This window comes from Apteryx rowi, unplaced genomic scaffold (assembly GCF_003343035.1).
Source record: "Apteryx rowi isolate R43461 unplaced genomic scaffold, aptRow1 scaffold_735, whole genome shotgun sequence".
NCBI lineage: Eukaryota > Metazoa > Chordata > Aves > Apterygiformes > Apterygidae > Apteryx > Apteryx rowi.
In genome coordinates, this window is record NW_020451022.1 from 103341 (window position 1) to 125880 (window position 22540).

General features: G+C 39.8%; 1 protein-coding gene across 1 annotated transcript in view; it reads right to left on the bottom strand.

The window, feature by feature from the left end:
- FRY (FRY microtubule binding protein) overlaps positions 1-22540 on the bottom strand; it is a 230379-nt gene that overhangs the window by 38648 nt on the left and 169191 nt on the right. Inside the window, exons 38-46 of the mRNA XM_026087808.1 lie at positions 21884-21987; positions 18217-18402; positions 15999-16197; positions 14494-14615; positions 13563-13750; positions 12554-12648; positions 6584-7191; positions 5154-5251; positions 4891-5061 (exon numbers count right to left, since the gene is read on the bottom strand). Of these exons, the coding sequence (XP_025943593.1) occupies positions 4891-5061; positions 5154-5251; positions 6584-7191; positions 12554-12648; positions 13563-13750; positions 14494-14615; positions 15999-16197; positions 18217-18402; positions 21884-21987 (1771 nt within the window). The remainder of the gene's footprint in view (positions 1-4890; positions 5062-5153; positions 5252-6583; positions 7192-12553; positions 12649-13562; positions 13751-14493; positions 14616-15998; positions 16198-18216; positions 18403-21883; positions 21988-22540) is intronic.

A 22540-nucleotide genomic window follows, 5' to 3' on the forward strand; every position in this document is an offset into this window, starting at 1 on the left:
ATAATGAAGCACACATCTTATATATGCTTGCCCTAACTTATCCAGAAAACACATTCAGGAATGAGTAAACTGGCAGGTAAATTTTAGACTGTTACTCGGGAAGAACAACCAACAAAAACAGGAGAATTTTTATTTCCACCTTTGCTGAAAGTCAGGGGAGGAAAAGAAAACATGCTAAAGAAACAAAACTACTACTACTCAGACATCAATATATATTTATCCAAATGTAGTTCATTGCTAGTTGACGAGCGAGTTCATGGGCTGTAACTGCCATGGAAATGTTTTCTGCTAAGGAGGAGAGCAGAGTCCCTGGGCTCTCTTACTGCAGATGCTAACGCAAGGAAGGGCTTGACCTAAATCCTGGAATTTTGGAACACCTGACTGTAATCCCAGAATATGAGAACCAGCCTTGGAATTGCAACTGTGCTTAAACATATACACGACAGTAATTCAGGAGGCATACAGAAAGACATGCTATATTTGTGCCGGTGCACACGTGTGAAATATCTCAGCTGAAAATTTCCTGGAAGGTAGTAGGGCCCTTCACTGGTAACAGGGAATATCTCTCCCTCCCCGTGGCATTTCAGAGGCAGTCAAACATTATTGCTGGAGGTTACTGGAGGTTCCAAGATTAGACTCTGTCCTTTGATTCAGGCCTACAGAATCCTTCTTCTAATACTGGTTAATAGAGATGCTATGATCTAGAAAAAAAAAATGTATAAAAACTGTATGGTGACTTATGTCACTAGTCTTCCTTCAGAGAAAAATGTCAGCTGTTATCCAGATAGAGACTAGTAATTTATTAGATGCCCGAGCTGGTCTGAATGAAAAGATTCCCTCTTTATATTGAATGAAAAGACTTCATGCCAATTGAAATGGAACGATCAGATAGGACATATCTAACTAATCCTGCTAAATACCTTTTCTTTCATTAGTAATTATGAGCAGTACTTAGTGATTTGTAAAAAAGGTAGGCAAATTACTGTTAATAGCACAACAGACAGAAGTTACTATGCTTTACCTATTCCTCCATAAAGATAAAGCACAAATTTTAAAATTAAAGGTACTACATGGCAAGCAGCTCTAGTCCATGGATACCTTTACTGAGAGATAAAATATGTTTTATAATTCTTGTTCAAAACTGAGTTACAGAGTTTTCCTTTCATTCCATTAGCATCTTGCAGAGCAAGGCTGGACTCCTTCTTTGTATATAGTTTCATATGACAGCACAGGAGCTGGTGTATCGCTGTAGTCAAGGAACAAAGGCCTGGAAGAAACAACTTGGATGAGAGAACCAAGTTTTGTGTTCTCTGATGGAGGCTACTGCATCAGATAATCACTTTCAGGAAAGGAAAAAGAAATCTTGGGAAGTAAGTGGGATTTTTGCCTCTATTGCTGGCTAGAAAGCTGGTCTAGCGACTTTGTCTCTGAAACCTTCTAATTTCCAGTCCAGTCCAGTATAATTTCCAGTCCTGTTTGTATAAATTTGTTCTCTGTCTTTTGTTCTTTGGCTTAAACAACTCTTGCCCCTTAAACTGAGTACATTTGTGTACGGTACCAGTTTTTATTTGTTCAGTTTCATACATGTGGTGGCTGATATTCCAAGTGTATATTCGAATACACCATTGAATTTGTCACAAAAAATAGTATTTAGTATAAAAAAAGAAACAGTAATTTTAAAATGAAATTAGTAAAATAAAAACTCTTTTGCTATCAGGAGTAACAAAAATAGGAGCAAGGTAGAGTTCTGGCAACACATCATTTGGGTTAGTGAGTTGCAGAACGAAGAGGTTCCTCTGTATTTGTAAAGAGAAATCGTAACTATTCTCAGTGGTTTTTTTGACTCTGGTTCACATGAACTGTTTTGAAAAACTGTGGATTCTTCTCTGGTGAGGGTAGGACAGGGTCTGGGGCTCCCCCGGGTTTGGTGACCCACACACCGTTAGCTCCATCCCTGCAGAAGCAACTAGCCCAGGAGGAGGAGAGCTGGGCCTTCACCTGCAAGGCAGCCTGGGCTGGCTGCTGCTGGCTGGCATGGGCTGCCATGGTGCAGCCGCAGGTGATGGCTCCCTTTGCAGCGGATGGGAAGAGACGTTCAGCTGTGGGGCTATTTAGGCATTCAAACATATGTTTTCCATGCTCACTGAGGAAAGGGTAAAAAAAGTCATTTGACAAACCACATCTGATGGACAAGGTGCCAGTTGGATAATGCCTGTTCTAGGACTTTACTTTCCTTGCAACATAGATGTTTTAATCTCTAGTGATTCCCTGGTCTTGGATGGGTTATGAATGTTCATGCTTTCATCGCAAGCAATCCTCTAACAACGATGAGGAAGAAACTTCTATCATAAGCACTTTTCTACCCACTATGCGATTTCTTGTCTCTTCTTCTGTATCAGTTATTTAAGTCCATGCATGATCCTGGAGTTAATGAATCACTAGTTTAATATGTGACACATGTCTACTCGGATATGCTTCTAGAATGATTATGCTCTCATGCTATAAGGTTGATTTTTTAAATTAATATGCAAAGATCTAACATAAAATCACAGTAAGTTTTCAGCAGGTTGCTTGTATTTACCTGCCTATTCTGATTTTGGTAGTGGAAGTTCAAAGTTCTACTTCGCTATTAAATATTGATTTCTCCTCATCTGCAACTGAGATACCCAAATATTTGTCTAGAACAGACGATCATTTTTCATGGATGTAGCTGTTAATATGTAAAACCATGTAAGAAGCGCTGCTTGTCACTATAAGTTCCAGATAAGAACACAACTGAAACGTCCCATTTTAAGCCAGGATCATACCCTTTGCTGACAAGCCAATTGCCTGCCATCAGACAGGTTAAATGCAGATTTTTGTTCTGAATGGCAATAACTGAAACTTTTCCTTCTGCTGAAAGTCTTTGTTCTCACAGTCTTAAAAAATTAGTGGTAGAAAGTCCCCTCTGAAGGTGTCTCTGTGTGTGGTATGGTCAGTGTTGCAACAACATTTTCCTTTTTTACTCTTAAGTGCTGCATGTCTCTCAGTCTCCCACAAGCCCAAGCACTGGGGACCAACCAGGATTGTTAAAGCACAAGGCACTATAACCAATGGCTATAACATTTCCTCTGCGGACTGCCCAGTGGTGGTCTTAACTCATTATGCTTTGCATATTGACAGTGTATCCCACAGTCTGTTTACAGCAGAGAGCAGCACATCATTGTTTATCCTGGTCTGAGGATCAGCTCAAGAGGAGATAATGGAATAACATTCTGATGGCTGGAAAAATAACTTTCTTGGCCACAGCACACTGAAAAAGGTGATTTCTTGTCCTCTGTGTGCTCCTTCTTCCAGACTAGCGGCTACCTTATGTCCATACAAACATTCCCCAGACATGACTCAACACAACTGCAGTCAAGATAAATATGGAGAAGGGAATGCTTGCTTACCACTCTGTCATCCTATGACGATGGTACTATGTAAGAAATGGGCCTTAATTCTGCCCACAAAACTGCCTGATGTGCTGTTAATACGTTAGTGTGGTGTTAATCTACAGCAAGGAGAAAGTGCAAAGAAGAGGTCTCCATACATCTGCCTAAGCCCTTTTTGTGGGAGGGAGATGACACAGAATGGCCTACATAGAGGTGCAGCAGCACTAGTAATCATGCATGGAGCACTTAGGGGAAAACAGAGGGGTGGGGGGAGACCCAAGCAAATGCTTTCCTAAGGCTGGGAAAGCAAAGGAGGAAGAGGTTAAACCTCAATTTTTATAGCATTTGTTTATTACCTATACAAATTTATGCCTAAGAAGGAGATGCTTGCTTCTGGAGGATTCAGAGTCCTCATGTCTGAAGAAGTAGTAATTCTTCAGAGTCTCTAAGTTTGAAAACGGACTGAAAATCCCAGGGCCCCGTTTCAGTGTCTTACAACAGAATCATGACTTTCAGCATCATTCGAGATCTGATATGATTGTTTACTTCAAGCCCCCATGTGCAAATAAGGTGAAGAACTGCAGCTTGAGGTAGCAGGGCGAAGTTTGCTCTGAAGTCTGAGTGAATATGAGTGCATACTTGCCCTCCAGGCTCTTGAAAACCTGTGGGCAGCCAATATCAAGAGATGCCTGTAGAGTATTCTTAGATCCTTTGGCAGACAGGAGGAAAAAATCTGCTGAAAAAAGCTGGCCTAAAGAAGCTAGAGAATTTATGTAATGAATATTCAACCGCTTTCCCCTGGATGAGAGGGGAGACTCGAGCTAGTTCCCTGTTGCATGGAAGTGAATGGAGAAGTTGGAGAATTCTAGAGCAAAATAGTGTCCTGGCATTGACTGGACACAGGAGATGGAAAATCAAGGCGCCTAAGCTGAAAAGCAAAACTTAGCCTTGGATCCCCCAGTAACAACACTGCATCAGCTCTACATTCTACACGTGACAAACATTACGAGTAAGTGATGAGGGGAGAGGAAAAGCTGGCAGCAAGATGGTTCCATTAAGTGTTAAGAGAATGCATAGAAATTTTATCAAGAACCACATCCGAGCAGATGATAGAGGGCCAGACTGCAGTTCTTATTTAAGTTGCTAAACCCTTACTGGTTTTAGTGCTTCTCTTATTTTCCTCAGTGGGATCTAAATAAATGTTGTCCAGTTTATCTTTCTTTTGCAGTAGAAACCTTACCAGTGCCTGAGAGATGCTTTAAGATGCATCGGCCTTGCAGACCTTCCCCGGCTTTGGTTTTAGTATTCAGTATTTACTTCATATAGTAATTTTGGTTTTTCTGCTAATTTCTGCTCTCTACTCTTTACTGTAAATAACAACTATGGAATTACAGCCCAGTAATCTCTAGGAAGACTTCAGCTCCTTGGGTTATTAGGCAACAGAAGAATTAAAACAGTTTTGTCTTTGAAAACTTACCTCAGCCAAATACGTAACCATACTCAAAGTAATATCAGCAAATGCTTCATGAAGGTAACGGCAAACCACATTTACCCAGGTAGCACAGTCCCTTGTATAGCTGTGTGTTTTATAAAGGGTCATGACATGTGCAAGATTTGAAAGCTTGGGGTTCTTTTCTTCCAAACAAACCTAAGTAAATATAAATGTCAAAATATATTAAGAACAAGGCAACTGTATTCACAAGGTTGAAGGATGTACAATACAGAAAATAACTTTGATACCTGAGCAATCCTTTCAGCTACATCTTTACAAAACTGGTTTGGACTGTCAAAATGCTGAATTAAATGAGGCAGGAGACACAAAACATTCAGTGGAAATCCTAGAACATGAAAATACAGAACAAAATGTATAATTGCGATCGCAGGAGCCACAGTGATCTTTAAGTTGGTATTTTGCGGGAGGTCATGGTATCAATACCACATGAACCTCACGCAGACTGTCAAATTGTTCATGTGACTGGCCACACCACTTAATAAGGTTTCGAAGCTAGGAGATGGCTCCTATGCTACCTGCCAGCCCCTGTCACGAGTGTAAGGGCACTGTCTGGAGATTGGAATTCAGCTTTTCTGTGCCAATTCACAGCTGGCTCGAGGCAGTTAATGAACTATGGGCAGAGGCTGTAATGGGGAGCTATAACAAAAGCTGCTGCAGTTCAAGTGGGAGTTGAGAGCTTAGAAATCAAGAAGCTGTAACCAGACAATACATTTTTTGAAAGGAAAAAATCGGGACCTATGAAAATAACCTTCTAACCATTCATTTTCTCTCATTTTACACACTTAAATAAATGGCCTAACTTAGGAGCATAATTTCTCTAGGCTTCCTCTATACTCAATGAAGAGAAAATGATACCTCCAAAAGGTACCTTTGCAGCCTGTGTGTGAATTGCCCAGCTGTTGTCTGGAACATATGTGCCACACAGGTGCTTAGATTTGGGTGGGCTGTTCATTGCATTCATCCCTTTACTCTAAGTCTAAGCGTGTTATGACTTAGTTGTGAAGCCTGAAGAATTGTCTTAATATCTCTGTTTCTGACTGAGATTGAGGAATAAAAATCTGGAACAATCGCAGATAGTCTCTTCAGTATAATGAAAAGTGGTCACAATCTTATTGATATGATTGTGCATTTCAAAACATCACCTTATTTTCTTTTAACCCAGCCCTCTCTCATCACTCAGTAATGTGCTACTGCAGTTTTCTAAAAAATGTACAAGAATTTTCAATATTTATATTTCTAGTAAAAATCCTGTGAAGCACTAATTTAAAATCAAAAGAAGTTGCAATATTCTGAAAGTAAGCCGATGGAAATACTGGCCAAATTAAGGTCTAGAAAATTTGACAGTGTCTCTTTAAATGTGTTTCTTATAGCAACACTCAGGAACTTTATACCATGCCAGGCCCTAGAAATCAAATGTTAAAAAATATGTGACTCCTCTTGTCCAAAAACTTATTGTGCAATACATTCACTTTTCAGAAACACATTATATTGCTATGAAATTTCCAAGAAAAACACCCAACCCCAAGCAAAATACTAATGTAGTACATTAGAACAGCAAAAAGTGTCATTTTTGTTTCTGCACAGGTGATCCAAGGAGGTTTTTTATCAAATGTCAAAGCAATGGAAATGGTAAGAGAGAAAAGTATATTGGTTTTACCTATAACTTGAGAGGAATCCACCATAGATATTCGCGACACTGGTGTCAGCAAACTGAAGAGCTGTAGTGTGAGATCAGTGGTAGTAAGGGAGGTGAATCCTTTCAGGAGTAGCTGCTGAAGCCCTGAGAAATCTGCCCACTTCAGCTGCCCTTGCAACTTCTCTAACTTCTCCCGGTTTTCAGCTTTATCTAACGGCAAATGAGCTAGTAATTTATTCAAGAGCCGCAATGCCATTAGATACTCAAACTCAAAATCTGATTCCATCAGAGCTACAGCAACCCAGAAGATGGTGGCCAGTAGGTTTGTTGGATTGTTAATATGGGATGGGTCAGTGAGACTGTCCTTTAGAGAAGATGAACTTCTGGTTTTAGAGGAGAGTCCTTGTTGGGTGCATGCCTGAATTCTATCCAGTGTGGCACTGCGTGGTGGATCTGAGGACTTGTCCACATCTCCAAACTTTTTGGGTACAGAAAAGCTCCTCTGGTGCCTGCTTCGTTCAGCAGTGGCTGTGTTACCGCTTGCAGCTCCAGGATTCACATTCAGCTGTCCTGTGCTCTTTCGGTTTGCAGTCAGTTTGGTGCTCGATGTTAAATCTGGTGAAGATGAACTGAACCCAAAATATATAACATATATTGTAATATGTGAATGAACATTTGGAAACCTGTACATACAGGGTGCAGGCTAAGTACTTATCAAAATGTAAATAAATATTTAAACAGAAGAAGTAAAACGCCAGACTGTCTATTAAATTCTGTCATTTTTATTCCAGAAGTGCCCACAGATCTGACTGAAATAAGGTTCGTGTGACACTGCCCCAAACCAGAGTAGGATAGCCTAGAGTCTAAATAGATAAGAACAACATAGAGACAGGAGAGACAGAGCAGGAAAGTGACTTGTGGAAGTGCCCATATAATGAGGCAGTGGCAGAACTGAAAACTGGATTTTGGTCTTTAAAATGCCCTTATCAGTGGATCAAACCCTGAACTTGGCATAGCTTGCAGGCAAACTGCACAATGGTGGATGGCTTACTGGCTAATGCAAAGAACTGTGGGAACTAAAAACAGTGCATTCTACGCAGAACCACAGATTTGCCACATTATCCTCAAGAGACCTGCCAGGCTCTCCTTCACAGAATCACAGAATCACAGAATCACAGAATGGTTGAGGTTGGAAGGGACCTCTGCAGATCATCTAGTCCAACCCCCCTGCTCAAGCAGGGTCACCTAGAGCACGTTGCACAGGATYGCATCCAGGYGGGTTTTGAATATCTCCAGAGAAGGAGACTCCACAACCTCTCTGGGCAACCTGTGCCAGTGCTCTGGCACCCTCTCACAGGAAAGAAGTTTTTCCTCACATTCAGATGGAATTGTCTGTGTTTCAGTTTGTGCCCGTTGCCTCTCGTCCTGTCACTGGGCACCACTGAAAAGAGTCTGGYYCCATCCTCTYGACACCCTCCCTTCAGATACTTGTACACGTTGATAAGATCTCCTCTCAGCCTTCTCTTCTCYAGGCTAAACAGGCCCAGCTCTCTCAGYCTTTCCTCATAAGAGAGATGCTCCAGTCCCCTAATCATCTTTGTAGCCCTTCGCTGGACTTGCTCCAGTAGTGCCACATCCCTCTTGTACTGGGGAGCCCAGAACTGGATGCAGTACTCCAGATGTGGCCTCACCAGGGCTGAGGAGAGGGGGAGGATCACCTCCCTCGACCTGCTGGCAACACTCTTCCTGATGCACCCCAGGATCCCATTGGCCTTCTTGGCCACAAGGGCACATTGCTGCCTCATGCTTAATTTCATGTCCACCTGCACTCCCAGGTCCTTCTCCACAGAGCTGCTTTCCAGCAGGTCAACCCCCAACCTGTACTGGTGACTGGGGTTATTCCTCCGTAGGTGCAGGACCCTGCACTTSCCTTTGTTGAACTTCATGAGATTCCTCTCCGCCCACCTCTCCAGCCTGTCCAGGTCTCTCTGAATGGCAGCACAGCCCTCTGGCGTATCACCACTCCTCCCAGTTTTGTATTGTCGGCAAACTTGCTGAGGGTGCACTCTGTCCCTTCATCCAGGTCATTGATGAAGAAGTTGAACAAGACTGGACCCAGTACTGACCCCTGGGGGGACACCGCTAGCTACAGGCCTCCAACTAGACTCTGCACCACTAATCACAACCCTCTGAGCTCTGCCATTCAGCCAGGTCTCAGTCCACCTCACTGTCCACTCATCTAACCCACAATTCCTGAGCTTCCCTACGAGGATGTTATGGGAGACAGTGTCGAAAGCCTTGCTGAAGTCAAGGTAGACAACACCCATTGCTCTCCCCTCATCTACCCAGCATCTATTCCTTGCTAGCACAGGTCCCTCAGAAACCTTGCTGTCATCTCATCCCCTGCCTGTATCCTAAGAACTCGTCAGGATGGTTTACTCAAAGCAGAGCTGGTTCAGGTTCAGTGATTGATGACACCTCATGGACTATAATGTGATGATCCAGAAAATCCCTATCAATTATCTGTACAAACAAACATGCTATGTTGATACATTCAGTGGAATGTTGATGTTGATACATTCAGTGGAAGTTCTGGAAAACAGCTAATTCCTGGATTTCCACTCCTATTCCCACTTCATAATAGTGTAAGCCCCTGCTGTCTATAATCTTTGAAGAAGATCTTATAGAATCACTCATGTCAGGATAAAGAATATTGCATCCCACTGCTTTCTAGACTGCTTCTTCTTTTCTGCTCCATCTTGTTCTTTCCCAGAATGCGCACTAAAGAAAGATGAATAACTAGTGTCTAGAAAGTAAAAGCTGTAATTCTCTACCTCTGCTCTGTCACAAAGCAATACTTGTGTCCTGCCTTTGCAGTATAATACACAGCACCATGCCTTTAAGCTTCAGAAATGACAGTCCATGTGCTTTTATGCTGGCTGTGAAATTTGGTAACTTATGGATTTTTTTCCTGACATGTTCCCCATTCTGTTGTTATTAGGATTCAGATAGACATTAACCTCCCCTCAGTACTGTCAACAGCTGTGTTACGGAAGGAGCTTGCAATTTCCCTCCATGTACCTTTGTTGCATGTTAGACTAAGTGTCTCACAAAGATGGGCTATGCCTCTGGCGGAGTCCACAAGTTACAGGCATACCTTGTTTTATTGCGCTTTGCTTTATTGCACTTTGCAGATGTCGCATTTTTTACAAATTGAAGGTTTGTGGCAACCCTGCATCGAGCAAGTCTATCGGCGCCATTTTTCCAACAGCATGTGCTCACTTTGTGTCTCTGTGTCACATTTTTGGTAATTCTCRCAACATTTCAAACTTTCTCATTATTATTATATCTGTTATTGTGATCTGTGATCAGTGACCTTTGATGTTACTATTGTAACTGTTTTGGGGTGCCAYGAACCACGCCTAYAGAAGAYGGAGAACTTAATCGATAAGCGTTGTGTGTGTTCTGACTGCTCCACCGACCGGCCGTTCCCCCGTCTCTCTGCCTCTCCTCAGGCCTTCCTATTCCCTGAGACACAACAATATTGAAATTAGGGCAATTAATAACCCTACAATGGCCTCTCAGCGTTCAAGTGAAAGGAAGAGTCGCACGTCTCTCACTTTAAATCAAAAGCTAGAAATGATGAAGCTTAGTGAGGAAGGCAAGTCAAAAGCAGAGACAGGCTGAAAGCGAGGCCTCTTGCGCCAAACAGTTAGCCAAGTCATGAATGCAAAGGAAAAGTTCTGGAAGGAAATTCAAAGTGCTACTCCAGTGAACACGTGAATGATAAGAAAGCAAAACAGCCTTCTTGCTGATACGGAGAACGTTTTAGTGGTCTGGATAGAAGATCAAACCAGCCACAACATCCCCTTAAGCCAAAGCCTAATCCAGAGCAAGGCCCCGACTCTCTTCAACTCTCTGAAGGCTGAGAGAGGTGAGGAAGCTGCAGAAGAAAAGTTTGAAGCTAGCAGAGGTTGGTTCATGAGGTTTAAGGAAAGAAGTTGTCTCCACACATAAAAGTGCAAGGTGAAGCAGCAAGTGTTGATGTAGAAGCTGCAGCAAGTTATCCAGAACTAGCCAAGATAATTGATGAAGGTGGCTACACTAAACAACAGATTTTCAATGCAGACAAAACAGCCTTATACTGGAAGAAGATGCCATCTAGGACTTTCATAGCTAGAGAGGAGAAGTCAATGCCTGGCTTCAAAGCTTCAAAGGACAGGTTGACTCTCTTGTTAGGGGCTAATGCACCTGGTGACTTTAAGTTGAAGCCAACACTCATTTACCATTCCGGAAATCCTAGGGCCCCTAACAGTTATGCTAAACCTACTCTGCCTGTGCTCTATAAATGGAACAGCAAAGCCTGGATGACAGCACATCTCTTTACCACATGGTTTACTGAATATTTTAAGCCCACTGTTGAGACCTACTGCTCAGAAAAAAAGATTCCTTTCAAAATATTACTGCTCATTGACAATGCACCTGGTCACCCAAGAGCTCTGATGGAGATGTACAACGAGATTCATGTTGTTTTCATGCCTGCTAACACAACATCCATTCTGCAGCCCATGGATCAAGGAGGAATTTCGACTTTCAAGTCTTATTATTTAAGAAATACATTTCGTAAAGCCATAGATAGTGATTCCTCTGATGGATCTGGGCAAAGTAAATTGAAAACCTTCTGGAAAGGATTCACCATTCTAGATGTCATTAAGAACATTCGTGATTCATGGGAGGAGGTCAAAATATCAACATTAACAGGAGTTTGGAAGAAGTTGATTCCAACCCTCATGGATGACCTTGAGGGGTTCAAGACTTCAGTGGAGGAAGTAACTGCAGATGTGGTGGAAATGGCCAGAGAACTAGAATTAGAAGTGGAGCCTGAAGATGTGACTGAATTGCTGCAATCTCATGATAAAACTTTAACGGATGAGGAGTTGCTTCTTATGGATGAGCAAAGAAAGTGGTTTCTTGAGATGGAATCTACTCCTGGTGAAGATGCCGTGAACATTGTTGAAATGACAACAAAGGATTTAGAATATCACATAAACTTGGTTGATAAAGCAGCGGCAGGGTTTGAGAAGATTAACTCCAATTTTGAAAGAAGTTCTACTGTGGGTAAAATGCTATCAAACAGCATTGCATGCTACAGAGAAATCCTTTGTGAAAGGAAGAGTCAATCAATGCAGCAAACTCCACTGCTGTCTTATTTTAAGAAATTGCCACAGCCACCCCAACCTTCAGCAACCGCCACCCTGATCAGTCAGCAGCCATCAACGCTGAGGCAAGACCCTTCATCAGCAAAAAGATTACGACTCGCCGAAGGCTCAGATGATGGTTAGCATTTTTTAAGCAATAAAGTATTTTTTAATTAAGTTATGTACTTTTTTTTTTAGACATAATGCTATTGCACACTTAACAGACTACAGTATAGTGTAAACATAACTTTTATATGCACTGGGAAACCAAAAAATTTGATATTCACTTTACTGCAGTGGCCTGGAACCGAACCCGCAATATCTCCGAGGTATGCCTGTATCTACATCTGGGACAGAATTTGCTCTTGTTTTGTGAAGGAGAACAGAGCATGTCCTTTTCCTTGTTGAGGAATACTTCATATGAGAATGACAGGTTGTGTGAAACCAATATTCTAAAAAACATACTTTTTCCTAAATATTTTTTCAAGTATATGGTACAAAAATACAAGGTACTGTACAAAAAATTCAATATTTTTAAAGGATGCTAAAATGTGTTATAGACAACTGAATATAAGATAGAATTTATATTGCATTGGAATGTTCTGCACATTACTTCAACTATTGTAAAATTTGGCTCAGGTGTGCTCAGGTGGCTCAGGTCTAGTTCTACAAATGTTACAAATGAGCTCAGTCTTATCAAAATCGTTTTATGCTATCAGACTGCAGAATTGTACACTTAACATCATGAGAGATTTAAAAAAAAAAAGATATAGTTAAGAGAACAGGCTCTTACCGAGATAACACCGTCAAAAGATCACTGTTTTTCAAACAGTCAGACAGATTATCCACAGCAGCTTCCAAAGTAAGTAGTGCTTCCATTACATAGCCCTATCAATGCATGAGAATAGCCATTTCAACAAATATGCTCAAAAACATTCAGTTGAAAAAAAGAAATAGGAATATAATGAAAACAGAATGTATCATTTCTCCATGCCATTATGCTGCACATTAAAATGTCACTACAAGTGTATTTTATTTTCTGCCTCTGAATGATCTGTCAAGGCATCTGAGAAGAGCAGATACCTCATCAGGGGACTGGTAACGGCACAAAGAACCTCTGACTTTCAGGTCACTGATTTAAATTCTGCACAAGCAGTTGTGACAGAATATTACTGTCATCTTGTGGCAATTTCATTACCTAAGTAAAATATGGAAGTGATGTCAGTCTGTTTCTTATTAAAAGCTTTTTTAGTCTTGAATCTCTTAGTAAATAGGATCTGACTATAGAAATTTCAGAAGAGAACAGACTGTATAGCTATATAGCTACCCAGTTCACTAAGAGAGGACTGGATCAATTTAGGTAAGTTTGTATAAGGTAGGTAAGCCAGCGTAAGTTTGTATTGTTCTGGGTGGTATAGTTTTCTTTATTCTAAAAGACAAATATTTGAGAAATGAGATGGTGTCTACTCCAGGCTGTAAGATTACATTAGCAGAAAAGATGATGGGCTTCTTAAGTGCAAATTAATGATGCGTAGTGGGAAAAAATGGTCATCATGCTTTCATTTTGTTTCACATTCGCTACATGTTTTCTAGATGTTCTCTTTAGTGCTAAGATTGTAATAGTTTGATGATGGCTTTGAGAAGGTACGTGTAGATTGAGTAAACTCAGAGCTACTCTTTTGTAAGCCCACATTTTAGCTTGCATCACTTGATTCCAGAACACCTTGTTAAAACTGTAATTTTAAAATAAATATACTCTAAAACAACAGTATTACAAAACATTATGAATCACACATTCATACCTGAATCTCATCTCCATGCTCTCCAATAACTTCCACCAATCTTGACAGGAGATCAGATAGCGCATGTGCAGAAAGGGGCTGCTTTAGGGCCCTGAAAATCTGGAAAGAGCGACCTGCGTAATGTCTTGAAGAACTTGAAAGAGCTGTTTGTAAAGCAACTTCACTCAGATGCTGCTCCAAATGAAAACCTGAGCAAAAGAGTCAATATTGTCAATATGTCAATATTTTTTTAATGGCAGACTTTACTATGGGCATATAGAGGCTGAACCAACTGTATGGGGAGGGTATGCACTGTAGTGTACCCTGTGAGAAACCAAGAAGCAGAAATGTCTTGTTTTGGGAGAATTTCCCACTTCTTACATTTATTTCACACAGAATATAAGAAAACAAACTTTGCAAAGCTGAAATTTTGAATCTGGAAATGTTTGTTTGTTTTGCAAAACCTGAAATTCTTCAATCTGATTTCAAATTTTTTAAAATTCCTTGACAAAGCTTGAAGCCTTCCATTATTCTTACTGGCAGCAATACAGTAAATTCTGAACATTTTGACATCTAAAGCCAAGCTGGCTTATGAGTCTTTCCATTAGCTTCAGTAGGCCTTGGATCAGATCTTAATATAAGTACTGATGTTGTGTTCTGCTTTGATCTCAAAAGATATTTACAGGACATAGAGGAGTTTTTATCAGGCAGAACAATCAATCAAAATGCTTTCTATCAACAGCTTTGAAGGAATGTTTGATTTAATATTTAGCCATAATTCAATCTAATATGATTTTTTTTAAAACAATTCCTTAATATGTCATACACCCTTCTTAAGACATATGTTATGCTTCTGCATAAGCAGATCCACTAAAAGGAAGATCACAGAATAAGCATGCACTGTGACCTTGACGGAATAGTCTTATAGCTATGAAAGAAAAAATATTACTACCTGACTTGGAATCTTTAAATGCAGATACAACATGACGCAGAAAATTAGTGAGCTGTTCAGCACTCTTGGTATTCTGATTTTTAGGTGTGATATCTTCATGGCACCAAAGTGGACCAAATGCCCTTAAATAAATATATAACAAAGTGCAAAATTTCTTTGAGTTGTCTGAAAGATATGTAATAATTTAAAATATATAAACTGTAAATGCAACCAGATATTGCCATGACTATAATCTAGAAAACCTGTGATTGAACACAATTTTATGATCAAAAACACAGAATAGTTGAGGTTGGACGGGGCCTCTGGAGATCTTCTTATCCAACCCCCCTGCTCAAGCTAGAGCAGGTTGCCCAGGAACATGCTCAGTTTGGTTTTGAGTATCTCCAAGTATGGAGACTCCACAACCTCTCTGGACAACCTGTTCCAGTGTTCAACCTCCCTCACAGTTTTCTTATGTTCAGATGGCATTTCATATGTTTCAATTTGTGCCTGTTGCCTCTTGTTCTGTCACTGGCACCACTGAGAAGAGTCTGACGGTGTCTTCTTTGCTCCCTCCCTTCAGATATTGAAATGCATTGAAGACCCCCCCTCAGCCTTCTCTTCTCCAGGCTGAAGAGTCTCAGCTCTCTCAGTCTCTCCTCACATAACAGATGCTCCAAGCCTTTAGTCATCTTTGTGGCCCTTCACTGGACTCACTCCCGTATGCCCATGTCTTTCTTGTACGGGGGAGTCCAGAACTGGACCCAGCATTCCAGGTGTGGCCTCACCAGGGCTAAGTAGAGGGGAAGGATCACCTCCCTCGACCTGCTGGCAACACTCTTCCTAATGCAGCCCAGGATACCATTGGCCTTCTTTGCCCAAAGGCAAAGGCCCTGAGGGCACACTGCTGCCTCATGGTCAACTTGTTGTCCACCAGGACCACCAAGTCCTCTTCTGCCAAGCTGCTTTCCAGCTGGTCACCCCCAGAGTGAACCAGCACATGGGGTTAATACAGATAAATAAAAATTCCTTTTCTGTATTTTACAAAACTTCTCATTTAAAATGTATTTTATACCATTTTGAGAGCAGCATAAACAAATCCCGTTTTTTTATTTTTTTTTGAAAATAGGATCTGCCACTTGCATTTAGCAATTCAAATCAGTTAAAATCAATTAAAACTAGTTTCACCTTGGCCTTTCATGGCGCCCTGTGTACCTCCTACCTCATTTTATAATAATAAAACTGTCTTCTTCCATTAATTTTGTGTTGAACATAATACTATCAGTCAATTAAACATTTTATTCCTGTCAGGCAATATTTTTCTAGTGTTCCTGACACTGTAATGCTTTTAAGTACCTACCTACTTCTATAGGTATCAAAAAAAAGAGGAATGGGAGTCTGTAATTACTATACAAACTCAGTCATTTTCCTCTGAGTCTTTTAATTTGCTACAAATGATTGTAGAGAAGACATGAAACTATGCATTTCAAGTGCAAACAAAGGTAACCTCTGCTTATCTCCATTACCTGGTTGTCAGAAACTCAATTAATTTGTTTGCTTTCTCATCTGTTTCAGCAGCAGTGTCCATATCCTCAATCTCTTGTGTAATCTGTGGGAGATTTCCACTGCTGCCTCCCAGACTGATACTGGAGGAGGTAGAGCTGGAGCTCAAGCCAGAGTCTGGCACCGGAGATGACTGGTACTCCCGCAGAAAGTCAAAACCACCTGTCAGCCGAAGAGGAGGAGATAAAGCTGGAATGCACGAGTTACGCCAGCATTACAGATGAATGCGTAGGCCAAGCAGCTCTTTTCCAACAGTAAGCAGCAGAAACCTTCTACTGTGAAACACAAAAATCCTGCAGAATGCAACCACTCTCAAATTCCAATGGGAGTGAAAAATTGATAATATATTTTTAAACCTGCAGAATCTAATATAAAATGAATAATATCAAAGTCAGCATGGTTTTTCAATGCATGAAGGCTACAGTACTTGAAAAACAAATGTTTCCTGGCATTTTACATTCAGAACTATGCCTTTTTGTAACCTGCACTTTTCATTAGGCCAAGTCCACATGAAGTTCAGCTCACTTATCTGGGCTAGTCTGGTGCTGAAAAACCTCTGCAGGGTGCAAATTTTACAAAAATGATGTCCTAAATTTACAAATGTACTGGAAACTAAGACACAGTGGTTAAGGCTTCCGTTCCATGCCGTTAATAACTGTAAACACTGGACTACTCATATTAAATATTTTCAGTGTTAAGGTTATACATCTGAGCAAGTGTTCACCTAGGTCAAAAGCTTGCCACCAATCCACAAGTCAACTTAAGAGCTGGAATTAGAAACCAAGAGCTGTTTTCTTAAGGTTAGACTGTTAGTCACCTCAGGCTGTATCTACCATAGAAAAACTGGCCTAGGGAAAACACAGGGAGCAGGAGGTGCCTCTCTACCAACAACATCCATTGCAGGTCAGGAGACTCTTAATTTAGTTGCCTGACATTACATGGGATGAACCTGAGCTGAAGTATTTTCACTTAGGATTCTTTGCTATAGCTGCTCACCCACATTCTGACTCTTTATATGAGTTGACTAAAAAACAGTCCAATTAGGAAGTTTTGATAACTTCTTAGACACAAGAGGACCAGATACAGGGTACTAATTAGGTTTTTCAGAGACAGGAATATAAAAATATTTTATTCTGGTAGAAAAGCAATAATATAATTTAAATTATATTTAATAATTCATGGACATGCATCAGAAAAGAGATCTACATAGTTCCAATGGGAAATTCATGTGTGAGGTAGTTTTGCTAAGACTTTATTCAGAATGAAAACTAAAAAGCCCAAATTAATTTATTAATCTGAAATACATTTATTGAATTTCCTTTCTCTCATTATTTTAAAATCAATTTTTCATATCCTATCAAGAAAGAGTAATCAATTATCAAGTAATATTCTTTATAAAGTCACACTGTTAATTGCTTTTGAGTATGTTGCTAAAGAACCACTGAAATGACACTAATTTGCTAATTGTTCCTTTTTCTTCCTTTTCTCCTAAACTTCCTCACCCTCTCCCAGACAAATAATCCTACCTTCGTATTTCTACACTGTTTCTGTGATTTCTTCAACTCTCAACAGTATTCTTGCTTTTAGTAATATTACATGACAATAGTAAACCAACTCCTTAAAAACAGAGAATTCGCAATGGTTAATAGAAGACCCATCTCAGCAGAGGTCTGAGGTAAGCCTCCTAAAGTAGAAATAGATTTCAGGACAGAAATGAAGTGTATCTGTGATGTAAAGTGATGTAAAGTAGTTGTACATTATGTGAAAATTTAACTGAAGAATGGAAAACCTGAGGTGAAAATTCCTGCTGCTCTTCTTGTATTGGAATTATTTATTCTTTTTTTTAAGGTGAAGACTGATTGCCCTCATTTAAAGCAGTCCTGGCTTCCTGAGGAGAAAGTCAGGAAGTTATTAGCCATACTAATGTCTAAAACTCTACATTATATATTTTGCCTTGCAGCAGAAAGCTTTCTCGCTATCATGAAAAGTTACCTAGTAACAATTTGGGTGCATCTCTAGGGTAGTTCACATGGAATTAATATTAATGGGAACTGTACAGATTTGCCATTTTACTATTTTAATTTATCAAAAATACTGTATTTTAGGAAAGTAGCCTTGACATTCCACTTCCAAAAACCTCTCAGTATAATGCAATATTCTCATCTTCTTGTGTTTTATTACCTGTATAAAGATATTCAGGTAAATATCCTGGTTGTACTGTCAGAGTCTTGGTCTCATTCATCTCTCTGGTCTGAAGAAGCACTGATGCAATGGCTTGATAGTTGCTATTGCAAGATAACGCAATCAAAAGGTGAAGCAATAACTTTTTACTGTGTTCAAAAACCTCGGGGCGGTAATGGTCAAGACCTAAAAGAAAAGATTATCGCAGTCACTGAATATGAAGTAATAATAAACAAGTTCGCATTCCAGAAATAGCAAAAATTCCAAGGTGATTCATGGCAATGGTGCGGAACAAACAAAAGATACAGTATTTCCGGCCACAGTTACCAGTGTTTTTGCTTCAAATCTATGTGTACATTTAGGTTCCAGACTGAGGTCCCACCCACCAGGTATAAGCGATATGTGGCAATGAAACGTTAATGCATTCTGTTGCACTGCAGTGTCTATTTGACAGACCTGGAAAACCTCTAAAGATGAGAAATTCTTGGTGGTGGTTATAATTACTTGCTCACCTCAGTATCTGGCTTTCTTTCACAGACTGTCAGTTTTACAACTAGTGCATACTGAAAGAGGTTAATACTGATTTATTAAGAAAGGAACTGACAGATGAAATCCCTTGAAAAACAACTTCAACTACCAATGGGACAGCATGAGAAATCAGTCACTAGCTCAGTGTGCAGAACTGAAACAAAAGGTTCAGCATTGAAAGACTCTAGTCACTTTAGCACTGCTAGGCTATTTGCATGTATGCTCCCAGATTTTAACACATTTTGAATAAATCACAAGTTACAAACATAAAGGAAATAAGTTTTCATAAAATATGCTGTACTACATGGTAATGAACTCCTTTGAATTCTCTTTCAGTATCTTCTGGGATATTTGAAAATACTCTCTTGTGTTTAGGAGCAGTTTCAGTGCTGAACAGTGGAGCTGTTTGCTTCTTCAGCTCCTTTCTTCTTAGGATATGGCCCTCTTTAAAAAGCAGCTCCTTCTTCACTCTAAGTGACAGCAGCCAACAGGTCTTTCAAGTGAGGTGTTTTCTAACATATTTCAGTCACACTGGTCCTTTTCTGGCCTGCAAAAATGCAGCTGCTAATACTGCCATGGTCAAAGCAATGTGCCTTTGGCTCCTGCAGACAGGATTCTTTGTCTCACTCATCCACCCATAGTGTCCTCCGGAAGAGCCACCACCAACCTGGTCACTACTTGTGTCTTGTTTCTCCATTTCCTTCCACCTGCTATGAGATAATGATTCCATCCTACCCTATTCTAATGTAAACATTCAAGAGTGCAAAGGGTATAGAAAGTTTTTATTAGTTGAAGGTAAGTTCTGGACTGGCAGCAGTTGTGATTGAAATTCTCTATCTGTTAATCCCCCGGGTTGTATGAAAGTATTAACCTAGATATGACAACAATGAAGTAAGGACAGCTCAGTCCTTGTGCTCCTCCAGTGCTAGGCAATTCTTAACTTGGAAGAATGCCCAATAGCATAAATTTGTGTTGTGATGTGGACACATTTCCATGAGAAAGTCATCTAGCTGCTCATTTCACACTGACTGCCAGGAGTTTTTAAACAGCAGTGATTTTCATGCACTAAACACAGGCAGGTTCACACCAACAGTCTGTCTCTCTGCTTCACTATCAGTACCATCCAATATCCAATTAAACATATTTTGCAAAATTCTTTCACTCCAGTAATTTCCCACTCCTTCCAACACATGAAAGGACACAGGCTCTCAAGCTAGCCACCATACTATTTCCAGGTTCCTTTTCAGTCAGGTCCATTTGCCTGCTCACATTTCAATGGGACAGAAGTACTTTATATTTAATCACATTCATACCTTTGACTAACACGTTTAGCAGTACTCCCTTAGATCCTCACAAAAGAGGTCTACTACAAACTACAAGAATGGTTTTCTGCAGGAGGTTTAGCAACTTTTGAGAAACTGAACTTGCAATTTGGAAGCTATGATGTTGTCTTAGCTTAGACTATGTCTAACCAGTTACATTTAACTTTAATTTCACATTTGAGAATTGAGAGCTCCTAGCCAAGGGACTGTCTCAAATGGTATTCATAAATTTCTATTTATTTCTTGTGAAATACTGTAATGTTGAAACATTATTGCAGGAACAAATCAGTAAAGATATTATTATAATGGACTGGTAATATCATAACTCTGTTTCTGCATATGTTTATTTGCACAGCTCCTTATAGCTCCTTACAGTTGTCTTTACTGAAGTGGCCATCTTGCTGCATATTATTCCTGTCTTAAGTTATTTATTTATCCTTGTGAGAATTCTTAACTGTAAATATCAGTTTTCTCATCCTTGTTACAAATCAGACCAAAGAGGCTGTTGGATCAGTTGCTTGTTATTGATTTGATTCATACACTTAGCCATTTCTCATTCAGCTCCCTCTTAAATTTGAAAAGTTTACAGCAATATAAAAAGTAGTCGAAGGTTGTTACAGCAGCCACAAAATCAGATTTAATTTTTCAAAAATAAGTAGTGAAGAATACATGTGAAATGTCATAATGAAAATGTCCCTGGAAGCCTGATCTGACAAGCTTCTGGCTTAACTTTTGCTCTGGTGTTTCATCAGAATTTTGTTGAAATCGATGTACCAATATACAATACTTGAAAATTTGATGAGTGTGCATTTTCCAACAAAAACATATTTCATCAAAAAATTTCAAACAGAACAGCTGTTAACAGAATAACAGAAAAGGAGAATGAGGCATCTTCTTCAGGTATATATACTACAGCGTATCACATATATTCCAGCACTGTTCTGTTAACTCCCAACTTAATCTCTTTCGTCTGCTGAACAAGAGAGTCTTCTCAGATTGCCAGTGAGTAGATTTAGTGACAGCTATGGTGATCGAATGAGGACTGTGATCTCCAGTTATAATTAATTTATTTCACAAGTGCCTGGCAATGTTTATGTGCAAGAAGTATTATTTATCAATCATGAAAGTTAGGTAATGGCTTTATAACACCAAATACTCTTGTGTGCTAAAAAATTAGGCCATGCAATCCTCAGACTATTAAGTGCCAGGATAAGGAAGATATTGGTCACCACCTTCCAGCTGAACTGTGTTACAGTCAAGAACAGACACAGCAGTGAGGAAAAAGGAGTGCCTCTAAACTCAGTCATATAAGGGAAGACACTGAAGATAAGGTATTCCATTAGCAATGAGATTAATGAAGCTTGCTTTCCAATTATTCATGTCCTGCCTTCACTATCTTTGCACTAGAGTGATCTCAGCTCTCTTATATAATATTTTTGAAAGGCAAGAGACAACACTTGTGTGTGTAGTCTGAATCTAACACATGTGCTGACTGACCAGCTGCCCCTCAAAAAGCAGTGTACAAGGGCTGAGTTTTGCCTGCCTTTCTCCCAGTAGGGCCCTAATTTTTAAAAAACCTTTGAGGAAGTTAATCATCTTCAAACTTCTACCCATCTCTCAACTTTGGCTAAAATTGGCCAAAATATTCAAGGGTTTCAAAGTTTTGAGACTAACTGTCAGACTGTGTAACTACTGTAGGCCTATTTCTTTTAGGAAATCAGAATAAAAAAACATATAAGGAAAACTCAACTCCATAGCTTCAGCAAAACTAAAATACAAGTATGTTTATACTTTGTTTCTTGTTCTGTTGGTCTTACCTAAGAAGAGAGCATGTAGCAATAGAGGGAGGTGAAGGGCCCAATCTTCTCTCACACTGTGATCCACTACCATCTCAGTCATGAAGATGACAGCAATATTGCACCTGGTAATCAAATCACAGTATCAGTTTGAAACTTCTTGGAGATGGGAAAACAGTGACATGACAGCTATTTTGGAAGAAACAAACAATCTTCCACATTTTCAAAAATGTAACCTTTCTTCTCAATATTACTAATGTCAAAGTAACTTAGTTACAGTATTAAGCAGGTAAGAACCCATTACTGAAAATAACACTATTAACGTCAATAAAAAATCATGTAAAAGAGGAGTTTCAGAATATGCATAGCTTGGTTAGAAGAAAAGACTAAGGGGAAAAAAGTGCTATGAATAACAATAACAGAGGTTTGGGAAAGACAATTTTTCCTTTTCTGTTTTAGTTTTATTGCTTCAGTCTGATTCTTATCATAAAGTGATGCCCTACAGTGTAAATAGGCTTTACGGAGTCTAGTAGAATTGCAAGTCTTCACTGCACGTATTTTAACACTGAAGTATGGGAAAGTAGAAGAAATGGAAGATACAATTTTCAGTAGTTTTGAGAGGTGGGACAGTTAGATTGGTGTTGGCCAATTCTATTAGGAAGAGGAGAGATTTCACTG